Source organism: Lacerta agilis, chromosome 16, assembly GCF_009819535.1.
Source record: "Lacerta agilis isolate rLacAgi1 chromosome 16, rLacAgi1.pri, whole genome shotgun sequence".
NCBI classification, from domain to species: Eukaryota; Metazoa; Chordata; class Lepidosauria; order Squamata; family Lacertidae; genus Lacerta; species Lacerta agilis.
Genome location: NC_046327.1, coordinates 29,181,949 through 29,198,795, shown reverse-complemented (window position 1 = coordinate 29,198,795; position 16,847 = coordinate 29,181,949). Strand labels below are relative to the sequence as shown.

General features: G+C 43.1%; 1 protein-coding gene across 1 annotated transcript in view; it reads right to left on the bottom strand.

The window, feature by feature from the left end:
* The window catches only part of LOC117061296 (ovostatin-like), a 50,450-nt gene extending 35,003 nt beyond the window's left edge, over nt 1-15,447 (bottom strand). The window contains exons 1-8 of the mRNA XM_033174035.1: nt 15,205-15,447; nt 12,028-12,211; nt 8,533-8,689; nt 7,450-7,502; nt 7,310-7,330; nt 5,769-5,937; nt 2,997-3,081; nt 2,053-2,170 (exon numbers count right to left, since the gene is read on the bottom strand). Of these exons, the coding sequence (XP_033029926.1) occupies nt 2,053-2,170; nt 2,997-3,081; nt 5,769-5,937; nt 7,310-7,330; nt 7,450-7,502; nt 8,533-8,689; nt 12,028-12,211; nt 15,205-15,446 (1,029 nt within the window). The 5' untranslated portion in view covers nt 15,447. The remainder of the gene's footprint in view (nt 1-2,052; nt 2,171-2,996; nt 3,082-5,768; nt 5,938-7,309; nt 7,331-7,449; nt 7,503-8,532; nt 8,690-12,027; nt 12,212-15,204) is intronic.
* Between the last annotated feature and the right edge of the window lie 1,400 nt (nt 15,448-16,847).

Below are 16,847 nucleotides of genomic sequence, written 5' to 3'. Positions count from 1 at the left end.
AGGGCGGGGCTGAAAGGGAGCCGGGACTCTTATCTCTCTCCCGATCTCTTGCTGATCAGCTGCTGAGCGGGGTCCTTTCAACACTCCCTTTTCTCTTTGTAAAATAAAAAGCATGATCCTCTTTTGGCCCCTGGGCAATTCAGCTCCAGGGACCACCATTCGCTCCATAAGACGCACAGGCATTTCCCCTTACTTTTCAGGAGGAAAAAAGTGCGTCTTATGGAGCAAAAAATACGGTACTGTATATCTATAGTCAGACAAAGGGTAAATTGTCCAATGTAACATGCAGGAAATGGAGGCAGCCTGGCCCGTTTTGCTGCCTAAGTGAAACAGGGAAGTGCTGTTGCCACACTGCCTCCACCTCACTGGGTTGTGTGGCTGTAGCTTCTGGCTTCTAGTGAAATCTTGCAGTAGCTCCGCAAGATTTCACCAGAACCAGGAAGCTGCAACCACTTCTCATTGCTTGTTCAGCTGCTGCGGCTGCGGCTGTGGCAGCAGGCAGGCAGGTAGGCAGGCAGGCAGACACCCCTTGCCATAGGAGAAGTGGCAACAGCAGTGAGAACTTGTGAGATCTCACCAGAAGCCACCACCTCTTCTCCTTGCTTCTCTGGCAGTAGCCCGTAGGTGTGCCACCCCTTGGGATTCTGCTGCCTGAGGCGGCTTCCTCAGTCCACCTCATAAGCAGGTTGGCCTTGGCTGAGACTCTCATTTAATGATGGGCCTAAAGTTTGCTGTTGAATCCCACTTTTGCACACCCTGAAGCTGGCCATCAAGCTGTGTGATAAGACTGGTATTCCATGACGAGTCTACTTGGGCTAAACAACTAGCAGTTTAGTCCTGTCGCACTGTGGGCTTCATTCTGCCAACACACGCAGGGAAGGAACTACACACTTTCTGATACCATATCTGTGTTTAAATAATGAGCGTTCCCCCACATCAAACGGGGTGCGCATGTTGCGAGGTTGCGAAGGGGCCCCCTTTGGATCACGGTGGCAGCTCCTGGCAGTTGGCCTGGCTTCACCTTCCCAGGTTGGGATACCTGTGGACTCCACCTACACAAGCAGCTGCCCAATCCTGGCTGGGGAGGTGTTGCCGGTGGGATTGGCCAGGTAGAGGGAGGGATTAGAAAGTACACACAATAGAACTCGAGTCATACCTGGGAAGCGGCCGTTGGATTCAGAGCTTCCCCACCCTCCACTCCCTCAATTAATGCTTACTTTGCAGGTTTAACCACCCCTTTTTTTTTCCACAGCCACACAGCCACGCAGGCGCTGCTATGACAAGGTCGCTGTTGAAGGGCCGGAAAGGACTTTCCCTGCATTGGTAGGTTTCGCCTTTCCCGTAGCAATTCGTCATAACTTTGGTGGTTGCAGGCCTTGGGCGGAATCCTTTAGTCATTTACAGGATTGGGGGGTGTGGGGGCGGTGACCCCCCACCCCCATTGCGGCGGCGATAACAGGGTTCCCGTTAAAGGGGTCTCAAGGGGAGGCATTGACCAAACGCCCAGGGTCGTCATTGCCCTCCCCTTCCAGCGGCGGCGAGCATAGGGGGGTGGGCTATCTGCTTGAACATATGTTCTCCAGACTAGCCCACTTCCCAATCATGCTGGATAACCCTGAAGGTACCCAGAACCCCGGCTGGGGGGCTGGGAAGGATAAACGCCCAATGCCTGAGCCAAGGTCTTCCTACATCTGAAATATTAATAAAGTTGTGGCCAATTTAATCCCATAGAATGTTGTCATGAGTCTTTATTGCCCTCAGGGGCTGCCCCGGGGTACGGGGGGGATTCGCCTGACCGCGCAATACTCCCACAACATCTATATGCAAAAAAGTTAGTAACAACACTACACAAATTTGAAGCAGGTGAGGAGTAGCATTTCTGATGAACCGTGCAGCCCCAAACATGCAGCCCTAATGAATAAAGTAGGAAAGAGCATTCAGTTCTTTCTAAGTGTCTCAAAATATACCCTGATCAAATTTCAAAAGCAGGCTGGTTTGGGTTTTTGCCTGAAAACATTCTACAGTGGTCCAGAGGACCAATTTTCCTGTTACCTGAGCACTAACAGCTTCACAAATCCCATCGGAATCTCGATTACATTTTGGATCGTAATAGCGACTCCTGCACACTCTGATCTGGACTGTCCCTTGAACAGGTTGGCCAAATGTATACCTAACAGGACAAAACATAAATTAAATCAGAAAGGAAAATTCAGGTCACGCTGCAAGTCTCAGTCTAGTCACAGGTTAAGTGACTGACTTCAGGGAAGCCTAGATTTAATAGGGAGCCATTTGAAATAACTGGATTTCACGCCAGCAAGACTCGGAATTCCACAATGCATTCCAGACATTTGCAAATATGGCTTCTTTGCTTTGAGAAACATGTGTGTGTGTGTGTGTGTGTGTGTGTGTGTGAAGGGGGGCGCTACTATTGCCCAGAAACATCCCAGTGCTGCTGTAGATTACCTCACATTCTCCAAGGGCTCATCCAGATATGCGCTTTCCTGTCCTGAGTGGTTTTCCACTTGTCTCATCCTTTCTAGGCAAGAGTCTGATCAGTTTTATCCTTGACCCAGTGCTTTCCCCAGGAAAACCCACTCTTGGGTGATAATTCACAGCAAATGCCAATCCAGGCAAAACCCATCAGCATTAAATATTGGATTTTCTTGGGGGAAGCTGCAGGGCAAAAGTAAGCCAGTATGAGTCCAAAGTGTCTGTTGCGGCCAGTATGTGGTACCTTTCAGAGCAAGGTGGAATATAACAGAACCCCTGATCCCCACTTTGAAAATGCTTCTTCCCTAGCCAGCGCCCAAAGTTCTCATTAGACTCCAGTCAAGGCATAAGTCAGGATCAGCCCTGGACAAGTTGATACAGCTCAGCCTCAGTTCCAACTACCTGTTTCCACTGGGTTTGTGGGACAAAATAGTATCCTTTCCCCCCCCTCTAAATTTCAAGATGCTGAAATTTCCACATACACTTGCTCTACCTCATAAACTTACTGAGCACTGACGTCTACTTGGAATTCTTCATCGAAAGCAGTGAGCCTGTCTGGTGTTTTGATGTCTATCTTGAACTTTGGCAACACTGGAAAAATATATAACAAATATGATTAAGAAAGTCTAGTCTCCCCATTATTGTTTATAATGGTCTTGGAGGTCTTGCTAAACATGATAAGAAAGTAGGACAGTGTAAAAGGGTTTAGGGTGGGGGTAAAGGAATTTAAGTTAAGAGCCTTTGCGGATGACCTAGTTTTGACCTTACAGGACCTAGAAAACAGTGCAATTAAAGCACTGGAGACTATAGAAGAATTTGGGCAAGTTGCAGGCTTTAAACTGAATAAAGCCAAAACTAAGATGTTAGTAAAAAAAATTGACATCATTGGAAAAAGAACAGTTACAGAATATAACAGGTTTGAACTTTGTCAAGAAGGTGAAGTATCTGGGTGTAAATATGACAGCAAAATTTTTGAATTTGTTTAAGGACAATTATGACAAACTCTGGAACGAGATAAAAAGAAACTTAGACATATAGACAAGACTGAATTTATCTTTGAATGGCCGAATTTCAGTGATAAAGATGAATGTATTTCCAAAGATTTTGTTTTTATTCCAAGCTTTACCAATTATTGATAAGACGGAATGTTTCAAAAGGTGGCAAAAGGATTTATCTAAATTTATCTGGCAGGGGGGGAAAACCCAAAATTAAATTTAAGATTTTAACTGATTCTAAAGATAGAGGGGGATTCTCTCTGCCAGATTTAAAGATTTACTATGAAGCAGCTGCCTTTTGTTGGCTGAAAGACTGGTTTACTTTAGAAGATACAGATGTGTTGGATTTGGGAGGCTATGACAATGTATTTGGATGGCATGCATATTTATGGTATGATAAGGTCAAGGCCCACAAAGGCTTTAAATCCCATATTATCAGGAATGCTTTGTTTCAGGTTTGGTTGAGATATAAAGATTTGCTAGAAAGGAAAACACCCAGGTGAATATCACCATTAGAAGCCAAAGCTTATAAAAGAATAAACATGGAAGGTAATTGGCCAAGATATATTGACATTTTGGTTCAAGAAGCACAAAATTATAAAATTGAAATCATATGATCAGTTGAAAGGGAAAGTATCTGACTGGCTGCAATATTATCAGATTAATGAGTTGTATAAGTTGGATAAGAAGTATGGCTTTCAGTCAGAGAAATCCAAGTTGGAAACAGAACTGATAGAACCAAAGGTTAAAAATCTGTCCAGGATGTATAATCTATTGCTGTAGTGGCATACGAAAGATGAGATGGTAAAATCTGCAATGATCAATTGGGCAAAGGATATAGGGCACAACATCATTTTAGAAGATTGGGAAAGACTATGGAAGACAGGTATAAAATTTTCAACATGTAATAGACTGAGAGAAAATGTTATGAAAATGATGTACAGGTGGTATTTAACTCCGGTTAAGTTGGCAAAAATGTATCATGGACAATGCAACAAATGCTGGAAATGTAAACAAGTAGAAGGGACATTTTTTCATATGTGGTGGACGTGCCCAAACGTAGAGGGCTTCTGGGAGAAGATATATAATGAGTTGAAAAAGATGTTAAAAATTACTTTTAGTAAAAAACCAGAAGCCTTTCTGCTGGGTATTTTAAATCATGAAATCCCAAGAGAGGACAGAACAGTATTTATGTATGCCACAACAGCAAACAGGAATTTTATTAGCTAAAAACTGGAAGACAGAGGAACTACCAATGATGGAAGAATGGCAGATGAAAATGATGGACTATATGGAGCTCTCTGAACTGACCGGGAAACTCCGAGACCAGAGAAGTATGCTAAAATTAGTATTTAAAACAAGCAGGAAGAAACAGATAGGCTCCAGATATAGAAGTTAGATAAGATGTAGTAATAGATGAAGTAATGTTAAGGTTATTAAATAAGATAAGATGATTAGAATATAAATATGAGAATAGAAAAAGGTAAAGAAATTACTAAAGATGATTTACAAGGAAAGCAGACGGAGAGGATGTGAGGAAGTCAATTTACAATGTTATAAAGAAGGATAGATAGGTTTAAATAAGTGTTTTTGTATGTATTTTGTTATATTGTTTCTTATTGTATGTAGTGTTTTGTTGTGTTTTGTTTGTGTTATGTAAAAAAAAATTAATAATTTTTTGGGGGGGAAAGAAAAGAAAGTCTAGTCGGGCCAAGTAACAGATTGGATATGTGGCATAACGAGGAAGGTGGTCTCTTTGAGACAACTGCTTAGACATGAAGAGGAATTATTAGGAGGGCAAAAATAAACAAGGATACAAATGACTTAAAAGTGTATCTTGACCAACATGAAAAATAAACAAACAAGATTGATGATTTTGGAATCATGGTTTTGGAACAGAAATGTATTATATGAAGGTATGGAGGGATCAGAGCTATTCCTTTTTTCATCTGGTTACGGGATGGCAGGAGAAATTTCACACACAACCATATAATACGCTGCTAGTGACCTTGCAGTTGGTCTACTGGTCAATGACTTCCTCCTATCATTTATATATGCATGTGAAACTTGCTAGGGGTCCAGTTATATCACCTAAACACGCTGCTCATTTTTTTCATATACATGTTTCCATTTTCTCTGCCAAACTTCAAAAATGAGATGCTCACAGACTTAGGTTCTATGAAAAAGTAACTATAGAAAGTTTTGGGGAGGTTATGTGCCAAAATGCTGCCACTAATACCAAATCAGATTTCTAAAGCAGATACGCTTCACAGTGGTACTCACCATATTCTTCCATAGTGAACCAGTGATGGGTATTAAAGTTTGGTGGATTCTCAACAATGATTAGGTAGGTTCCCAACATTGCTCCTGGGTTTATTACGAGTTCAAATTGGAGGATGCCATTGGAAGGTGTTTGATTCAGCCACTGAGCAATCCGATTTCCTTGAGGATCCTGGGAAAGCAGCAAGAGATAAACCATGCCATTTTCTACAATATTTTCTTCAATCTATGAGACCAGCTTTTATGGGGTTGGGTCAGTGAGATTCAGTTTATGAATCTCTATGCCTTATCAACATTTAGTCATTGTCAACTGGAATGCCTTGCTAGCAATCCATCAGCATCAGAAAGATCATAAAGGACTGCAAGGTTGCTTAAGGTTTACACCATGCCAGTCATCATTCCTGGAATCTATATCTAGCCAGCATAAATGCCATTTTTGTGAAGGATATGCTTAATATACTGTAATTTAAGTGCTGTTATGAATAACATTTTGATGAAAGGAAAGATTCTGTTGACATGGAAGGAGGCATATATTACTTTAATTCCAAAACAAGATACGGATTTATTACAAGTTAAAAACTATAGACCAATATCTATGTTAAATAATGATTACAAACTATTTGCCAGTATTCTAGAGAACAGGTTGAAGGAAATTTTAATGGAGGTGATACACAAAGATCAAGTGGGCTTCCTCCTGGTCAACAGATGAAAGATAATGTGAGAAATATACTTGATATAATAGAATATATTGAGACCAGGAACGATAAGCAAGTTGCATTAATGTTTATTGATGCGGAAAAAGCATTTGATAACATCTCTTGGCATTTTATGAAGAAAAATTTGGAGATGATGGATATAGGACAACCTTTCCTTAAAGGGATAGACGCTATATATTCTGAACAAAGAACAAGATTAATACTTTTAGCACTAGATTAGTACAGATTAGTTTGGCCTTTACGCACCTCAGACGTGGGGAAAAGGTACCCTTAGCATTGAAATGTGAACTACATAATAGATAGATCAAAGTAACTATCCAGAAGAACCATAGGGCTTGTTTGTTTGTTTGTTTAAAGGCAGAACTTCATATTTGCTGGCATTTCTAGCCACCTAGGGTGACTATTACTGTTCAGTGAAAAATAAAAAATGCAAAAGTTCCATGAATCAGAATTCTGAATACATGTGAAAGTGACATGAACCAGAATTAAGAGTAACCCATCCCCAATTCCAGCTAAGGAAATTCACTCTGGGGCCATTATTCCTCTGCAGAAGTATTAGTTCCCTGAACACAAAAATACCTACATGGGTCCTGAAAAAAATAAAGAAAAGAAAAGAAAAGGCAAAAGGAGTGAGCTTAGGTTGGGTCAGTCCACTTAACTCTAGAAAAATGTTTTATGTTACGTTTCCTGCTCAGAATTATTGCACATTAGTCAGTGAGTATAAAGCCATGGTGCTTAGGATTTGCTGCAATTGCAAGGCCAGGAAAAGTGTTCTTTTAATCAAGGAAGCAGGTAAAAAAGCTTTAAATAGCATGGTGTAGCTCTTACTTGGATGTAGATTGCAGGATACTGGAAAAGAAAGAAAGAAAGAAAAAGGTCAACATTGTATTTGAAGGGCAACAGAACAATTTCTTATTTTTAAAACATCAGAGTTCCTTGGAAACCTTTTGAGTTCCAATTACACTCACCATTTTGTTCACTGGCTTGAAATCTTTATCCATAGAAACAACTCTACACATCACTAAAAAGAGGGGAGAGAAAATAAACCCATTTACTCTTTTTAAAAATACGGTTGGTTCAAAATTGCATTTCTACAGACTTTTCGCTCACGTTTACATCCACGAGCAATGTAACATTCTAGCGATTAGTGGAACTTTATTTGGTAAATAACTAAGTTGAAAGTATCCAGGATCTGCCAGTCTCAAAAGTAAATATAGAATTGTCAATTGGGCTCATAAAGCCATCATGTTTAATATTATGTGTATGTTATCATGTACCATATTAGCAGCTCATAGTACTGTTCCTGGGGGGGGGGGGACGACGACAAAAAATGCAGACCCTTTAGAAATTGTGATTGTGCATTTTGCAGACATGTGCATCTGCTTTGTACAAACCCCAAATCTCAGTCAGAAGGGTGACCTGTGCCTTGTTGCAACTTCACTGACTGTAGGATTGACCCCTTCGGTCAGGCAAAATAAAGGAGAGGTCAGGATGAGGATTGGGGGGTACACACACACTCACGTGACACCAAACCCTCCCCCCTTTTGTGAAGGGGGTTCCCCACATTTGGCTTCCCACCTCCCTCACCACCCTGGCCCCACTGTTCCCCTCAATTCATGTAAGATGGGCAGGGACCAGGGGTAGACAGCCAGCTCCCATGGGCGACTTGAGCTGTAGCTCCAGCCTCTTGCCTATGCTGGCATCAAAAGAGACTTGAGTGTGGAGAAGGAGGAGGGAGGAGGAGAGGTCAGGTCGGTGTGGTAGAGATGGCCAAGCAGCAGCAGACCCACACCATGCTAGACTAGTGGGTAGCAGCTGAGGGGGAGCCCCAGTGAGAGGGAAGGAAGGAGGGGGTGACACAACCACCATTTTGGGCCAGCCGAAGGTGTCCTGTTGGAAGTCCAAATGGGACAAGGGACACTTTTGTCCAAAAATGGGGTGTTTCCGTTTTTCTAGGGACAGGTGGCAACCCTACTTGTTGGCTCAGTGAAGGAAATTCTTCAGTTCTCTGAGAGGTAGTTGCAGGGGTTTACAATGCATGCTGAACTCACCTTTCTGGCCGGGTTTGTAGATAGGTTTATCTGTCTGGACAAAGACAACTGTACTTATGTTTCGAACAGCCACAGACCTCCTTTCATTGAAGCTGATCGAGGAGCCTTTAGCTGAAAAACCTATGTAAGCTAGTGAATTAGAATCAGCAGGAGGGACCTGTGTATGAGAAAATAGTCAAGAGGGGAAGAATGAATAAAAGCTGATCCGTTTACCTTTTCACTCTAGAAATTGACAAGAAGTGATTCTGCATCAGGTTAATAGGCCTGTTTGTATTATGGTTTCGAAAGTTGTTAACAATCCTATTCTGTCAGTGGCCAAATAAATGCCTGTGGGAACTCTGCAAACATGACACAAACATAAAAGCACTCTATGCTCCTGTGGTTTCCAGCAACTGGACTGTGGATGCAGAACATAGCGAACACAGCTAGTAGCTACTGGTAGCATTATTCTCCGTGAATTTTTTGAATTGCATTTTATGTTGGTGGCCATAACTGCCTCCTGTGACAGTCTACATGAATAAATACTTTCTTTTGTCTGTATGGAATCTTCCAACATTCAGCTTCCTTGGAGACCCACAAGTTCCAGTGTTACAAGAGAGGGAGAAAAACAGCCCACTCTTCCCATGCCACACAAATTTTATGCACTTTTATCATGGCACGTCTTCCTTGCCTTTTCTCTAAACTAAAAAGTCCCTAATGCTGCAACATTTCCTCAAAGTTGAGCTGTTCTATCCCCTCATACTGGACCTTTTCCAACACTATAATCTCCTTTTTGAGGTGAGGCTACCAGAACTGTACACACTATTTGAAATACAGTTGCACCATAGTGTTGCATAATGGCATCATTTGGGAGGTTTAGCATGGAATTTCCCTTATTCGCAGCTGCTACACACTGGGTAACTTCTTCAATGAGCTATCTTTTATTACCTTCAAAGGTCTCATTCCTGATCAATCACTGCTACTTCAGACCTCATGAACATAGATGTGAAATTAAGTTTGTTTGTTTGTTTTGCCCGGAAATATATCCCTTTACACTGGTTTACATTGAACTGCATTTCCCATTCTACTCCCCATTCTCTCAGTTTGGAGAGGTCTTTTTGGATCTCTTCACAATCTGTTTTTGTTTTAACAACCCTGAACAATTTAGTATCATCAGCAAACTTGAGTATCATCAGCAAACTTCACCGCGAACTCCTAACCCTAGATCGTTCATGAACAAGTTAAAAAGCAAAGGTCTGAATAATGATTCTTGAATAACTAAACTTTCTACAGCTCTCCTGCTACTTAACCAATCTCTGATCCACAAGTAGCCCTTTCTTCTTATTCTGTGACTGCTAAGCTTACTCATGAGTTTTTGATGAGAAACCTCTCTGAAAGTTTTCTGAAAGCCCACTATGTCAACCAGCTCGTCTCTGTCTATATTGCTTGTTGACTCTCACAAAGAACTAACTCCTGTCTCCTTAATTCTTGTTAGGGAGACGGGACTTATCCTTGCAAAAGCCATGCTGGATCTGCTTTAGCGAGGCTTGTTCTATATCTTTGATTATGTTAGCTCTAAAAATATTTTCCACTAGTTTTCCCAGGGCAGACGTTAATCTAACCAGCCTGTAATCTCCAGTATCACCGCTGGAACCCTTAAAAATAAAATAAAAGGTGTTATCAGTCCTCAGATATGGAGGCTGATCTGAGGGCCAAGGTACATATTTTTGTTAGAAGATCAGCATTTTCACATTTGTCTTCTTTGAGAACTCTCCAGTGAATGCTATCCAGACCCAGCAATTTGTCAGTTTTACCAGGCCCAGATTTAAGTTTGATGAGGCCCTAAGATACTGAAGGTAATGGGGCCCTTTATATGTCCAGATGTCCTTTGTCAACAACAAATTGCTGCTGTTTTTTGTGTTGAATATATGCTATATGGTAATTTATGGACCTAATAGGTATCTAAAGCCATTTGCACATAACAAAATATGTATTTTATCAAAGTACATTCAGTTTTTTCCCCTTAATTTTTTGGGGGCCCCAAGAGAATGGGGCCCTAAGATATAGCTTGTTTAGCTTATACGTAAATCCGGCACTGCCTAGAACGTAATCTCTCATTCCTCTGCCTGCCTCAGTTCCTCATACTCACTTCCTACAAAACGTCCTGCCCTACCCATGAGCATAGCCAGGATTTTTGTTAAGGGGGGCAGGCTTTAGTTAGGGAAGGCAGAACCTCAGATTTGTTTTGCTTTTTATTGATTGGGGGCAGCTGCCCCCCCCACCCGCCCCCCCGGCTATGCCCATGCCTGTGCCTTAGTCTCTGCGACTGGGACAAATGTACATTGAGAGATCTACATTGGCTCCCAGTACGTTTCCGAGCACAATTCAAAGTGTTGGTGCTTTAAAGCCCTAAACGGCCTCGGTCCTGTATACTTGAAGGAGCATCTCCACCCCCATCGTTCAGCCCGGGCACCGAGGTCCAGTGCCGAGGGCCTTCTGTTGGTTCCCTCACTGCGAGAAGCAAAGCTACAGGGAACCAGGCAGAGGGCCTTCTCGGTAGTGGCGCCCGCCCTGTGGAACGCCCACCCATCGGTTGTTGTTGTTGTTCAGTCGTTCAGTCGTGTCCGACTCTTCGTGACCCCATGGACCAGAGCACGCCAGGCACGCCTATCCTTCACTGCCTCTCGCAGTTTGGCCAAACTCATGTTAGTAGCTTCGAGAACACTGTCCAGCCATCTCATCCTCTGCCGTCCCCTTCTCCTTGTGCCCTCCATCTTTCCCAACATCAGGGTCTTTTCTAGGGAGTCTTCTCTTCTCATGAGGTGGCCAAAGTACTGGAGCCTCAGCTTCAGGATCTGTCCTTCTAGTGAGCACTCAGGGCTGATTTCTTTGAGAATGGATAGGTTTGATCTTCTTGCAGTCCATGGGACTCTCAAGAGTCTCCTCCAGCACCATAATTCAAAAGCATCAATTCTTCGGCGATCAGCCTTCTTGATGGTCCAGCTCTCACTTCCGTACATTACTACTGGGAAAACCATAGCTTTAACTATACGGACCTTTGTCGGCAAGGTGATGTCTTTGCTTTTTAAGATGATGTCTAGGTTCGGAGGTCAAGGGAATAAACAACTACCTGACATTCAGAAAATACCTGAAGGCAGCCCTGTTTAGGGAAGTTTTTAATCTGTGATATTTTAAATGTATTTTAATATTTGATGGAAGCCACCCAGAGTGGCTGGGGAGACCCAGCCAGATAGGCAGGGTACAAATAAATTATTATTATTATTATTATTATTATTATTATTATTATTACATATGGGGGCACTAAGCAGCAGAAGAGATAGCGCCACCCACCTTTAAGAATGACCTTCATATGCAGCAACTTTCATCCCAAATGGGGTGAAAAACAGTTACAAGATATGATTATTATTTCATTTTTACATGCTACTCCCTCCCCCTGCCTTTCTCTTCGTGTTTGGCAATGTAGGGTGATGCAAGAAAGAATGAAGATTTCTTTACCGTAAAATTGATGCATTGGGAAAAGTGTTTTTTGTCCACAGTCCCTTCCCAAAGGGGAAAGCGGTCCACGTTGTACTCCATCACAACAGCCACAGAGACCGCCTCATGGAGGTTGAGGAGTTGCACGCAAGCCTCATTTGTATTGTTGCTCTGAACTACTGCAGGCACCATCAGGATGTACTGCCTGCAATAAAGAGAAGGTTTACAGCTTGTCAGCAACAAATCACTATCAAGGGACATAGTTTGAAAGCAACCAGCAATGCAGAGAATTGGGACTAAATTCTAAGCAAAAAAAAAAAAAAGGAAATGTTTAAGGAGAGCCAAATCTGTCAAATTGGCTCAAGGGAAACAGAAATAGCTCATTGTTTTACATCACAATATACCTTGCAATGGAATATTTCAGAATTACATCTTATTAGAGCGCTGTGGTATAAACCACAGAGCCTAGGGCTTGCCGCTCAGAAGGTCGGCGGTTCGAATCCCCGCGACAGGGTCAGCTCCTGTTGTTCAGTCCCAGCTCCTGCCCACCTAGCAGTTCAAAAGCACGTCAAGTGCAAGTAGATAAATAGGTACCGCTCCGGTGGGAAGGTAAACGGCGTTTCCGTGCACTGGTTCACCAGAAGCAGCTTGGTCATGTTGGCCACATGACCTGGAAGCTGTCTGCGAACAAACGCCAGCTCCTTCGGCCTATAGAGCGAGATGAGCGCCACAACCGCAGAGTCGTCCACGACTGGACCTAATGGTCAGGGGTACCTTTACCTTTACCTTTAGGGCAATGTATTCTGTTTTCCCTTATTTAGTATTGTCTCGTTGTTATTTAATTGTGTGTGTATGCATATGACCTTATTGGTAAATTTGAAATGTAAAAATTTATATCCATGCCATTTATCCACATAGTGCACCTTCCCCCAAGCTTTTATGCAGTCATGACGGAAAGGCAGAGTATTTACTTCCATCACTCTCACTGTGGACAGAAGTTATTTCAACTGAAAGGGGGAGAACACACATTTATTTGACCTTCAAAATGGAACAGAGGAGGGAGGACATATGGGGAAGCATTTGTGTGGGAAAGGGGTGCAGCAGCGTGGAGCCATGACACCCATTTCTCACCTCACCCCAGGCAGAACTTGGGAAATAGGACAATAAGTGAGCAGTCTTTTTCTGTGCAAACTATTAACCAAAGTTACCGTGGAACATGTGCCAAGTGGAAACCCCCCCCCCCCAAATGACTCGCCACATCACTTTGTGGAGTAGGTTTTCAGGTCGGAGAACTGTACGCACCAAGCAATTGTCAACCCCACCCCACTTTCCAGTGCATCTTCCTTCTTTGCACAATGTTTGCTTTCTTGAGTTTGTTGCACAAGAGTGCCAAACTCACTTCAGTTGCGTAACTTGAATATACTGGTATTTGACTGAATCCCACACACGAGACAATGGAGCTCTACAAGCACCACGAGACCCTCATGAGCAAACCTGGTTATGAGTAAGCCTACTTAAGAGTAATTGTTCACCTGGGGCTCTGGGTGAGTGGCATTTGCTGTATATCACAGCTGTGGCTGGTCTGGCGGGGGTGTGTGTGTGTGTGTGTCCATCTTCTGGCGCATCTGGGGGAGGGGATGGTCACCTGGTGCCTGCCACCTCCAACCACACTGGGCCCTCCATTCTGGGAAGGCCTCACCCTCAAGGCCAATTGGGGCAGGGTCCTGGGTCACCCAGCCAGCCTGTTAGGGCCCTGCCAGTGGGGGAGCAGGCGAGTTGGCACATGGAACTTGCTGTGGCTTACTCGGTCACCATATTCAGGGCCAAGGAGGAATTTTCTCCTGCAAGCAAACTGGCCGGCTTGCAGGTTTTCACCTACCTCATAGCAACTGTCATAACTTGGACAGATAAGGCATTGGGCATGGATCCTTAGTTGTGGGGGTATTGCATAAAAGGGGTCCAGGAGGGGTGACTCTGTCTGGGAGTCCACACAGAGACCAATTGGCCAACGTACCTCATCCAATCAGAGGGAGTCCACACAGAGACCAATTGGCCAACGTACCTCATCCATCCTATCAGGCAGTGTGCAGATTGCTTGATGCCAGATGCATGCCCAGTGCCTTAGCCAAACCTGCTCTGTCCAGTAATCAAGAAAGTTGTGGCCTAATTCAACCCAATACCAGTCTCCTGTGTCCATTCTCTTGGCCCTCCCCACACTGGCTAGGAACGTCATGCGTCTGTGGCAGCAATGGACTTTAGAATTAGAATAGCCCCGTTTTGGATTTGTCTGCTAAAGAAACAGGATCCTTTGCTCTTCTATGGAGGTTTTCAAGCGGAGGTTGGATGGTCATGTATGGATTTAGTTGAAATTTCTGCATTGCAGGAGGTTGGACTAGATGACCCTCAAGGCCCCTTCCGACTCTACAGCCCTGTGATTCCTCTCTCTGTCCTGCTTTAATTGTCTTTTTGTGTGGCTGCTCACCCTCTTCATTCCCTAGAAATTGGGTTGGGCTACGAACAGGTAACACCGGTGTTTCGTTGCCGTCCTGCTGTCTCTCTCTTTTGTGTCTCTTGCTGTCAATCTCTTCACGCCCTAGTTAATCAGGGTGGAGACTGAAGTATTCACTTTGCAGCAATGAAAGCAACTCCTTCAAACCAAGCTCTGCAGTTGACTTTTTTTTTTTTAAGGATTACTTTATATTTTGACAACTTACATGCCTTAGGCACTCTAATAATAATAATAAAGCAGAAAGACAGATTCATGGGTCCTACTCTGAAACACTACAGGATACCAGTTAGTCAGTAATAGGAGCCAATGTGGTTCAGGAGCATCAGAAAGCCACCATCTCTGTAGCTTACCTGGGTGGTATTGGGCTGGCAAGGTGCTGACACACCACCCGAAGCACTAGATTAACTATGCTTGTGTACCTGTGCAAGCCCAACCTCACCACTGATGCACACTTCTCAATGCTTCCCCAGGTATTCTGCAGAGATGCTGGTGTCAGGAGGCTGTATCCTCCAGGGCTGCCACATTACGCCTGCCACAGCTGCATTCAACATGCATCTTTAAGGAACATCTGCCCAGCAACAAATGGCTGTGCCTAATAGACCACCACCTGAGTTAGTTTTTTGCAATTGCCACCACCAGGCTTTTGACTCCAAAGCAGGAAAATGCTATACACAGACGTGATTACTTACGGGTCTGGAGGAGCTGCGATACTTAAAGGAGCAAGAAGGGCCACCAGAAAAATCCAGGAGCCCATATCTGCTCTGGTGTGGGAAAGATGAAAGTGAGGACCGAGTCCTGTGCCTTTTAAACTGCTTTGGTGAACTTGCTCCACCCCTTCCTCTAAAGTCCCGTGGCAAATGTGAGGAGCAAGATTTGCATACTGCCTCACATTTCCTTCCTCTCTCGGTTCTTCTGCTGCTGCCCTTTGCATTGATTTCAGGAGATTCCCATATTGCTGAAATATTTGGCTTCTCTCTCAGGTAGGTCATATCCAGTTTGCACATGTTGCCAAAGGGTTTGTCAACAGCAGCCGAATACGTCAATCACTTAAACCCAGAGTTTGTTCCAAGGCTGTTATTGCAGAAGAGCCAGATTGCTCAAAGCACAGTGTGCCTATTTTGCTGGAGGGCAATTAAAGCAGTGAATAAATAGGCCCTGGCCAAACTCCACAAAGTAGAAGATAATTCCTCCGGGGATCTAAAGAAAGGAATTCCAAAGGCTCTGTTACATTTTAACCAACTCCCCCCCCCCCCCCAGACAGCATTCCCTTTTACAGTCTGGGCAGCTGATGTTACTGTGTGAGGAGGATGACCTGAAAGACACAGAATCTTCATCAACATGCCCCCCAAGAGTCATCTGAGTCAGACTTTCGTTGAGAGGATAAGCCTTTTGTCTTGGTTAGGTGCACAGTTGTGGTGATTTTTTTAAATTTATGACACACTTAAAATTTCTGGGCCTTGTTAAAAATAACAAAGGGCCCACTTGCAAATGTACAATACAGTGGTACCTCACAAGACGAATGCCTCGCGCAATGAAAAACTCGCTAGACGAAAGGGTTTTGCGGTTTTTTAGGTGACTCACAAGACGAATTTTTCTATGGTCGTGCTTCGCAAGACGAAAACATTTTGTGATTTATTTATTTTTTGCACAATGCATTCCTATGGGAAACCACGCTTTGCAAGACGAAATTTTCACAATACAAAACGACACGCGGAACGAATTAATTTCTTCTTGCGAGGCACCACTGTATAAAAATGAAGACACACACATCCAGAAGGTGAGATCTTTTTATTTATTTATTTTTAACAAGAATTTATTGGATTTTAAGAATAAAAACATACAAAATACAAACACTACAAAAAAACTACAAAACAATACAAAAATACAAAAAAGAAAACTTACACACACTTATCAATCCTTATCCTCTTTATAATCATTATTTTGGGACTTCCTCGCGTCCTCTCTTCTGCATTCATTTCTAATCTTCTTTAGTAACTTTATAACATTATAAAATCTTCTTTCTCACAACTAACCTTAATCTCATAAATCATAATAATCATATGCCAAAAATCTTATTCCTCAGAAGGTGAGATCTTTTTAAAGGAGTTCCTGTATAATTCTTCCGTCTTGATTCTGAGTTACCGAAAAATTATGGGGTTGAAATGTTCACCTCACATCTGAAATGAGCAGCATGTGCCCCTGAGGTTTATATTTCCATGACAGGAAACAAGTGATTTTAATTGATGCCCAAAATGTCAGCAGAGTTTCAGGCCAGGATCCCGTTTCCCAGGATCCCACTGCAAGGCTGAGAGTCATGATGTTTTGTTTTCCA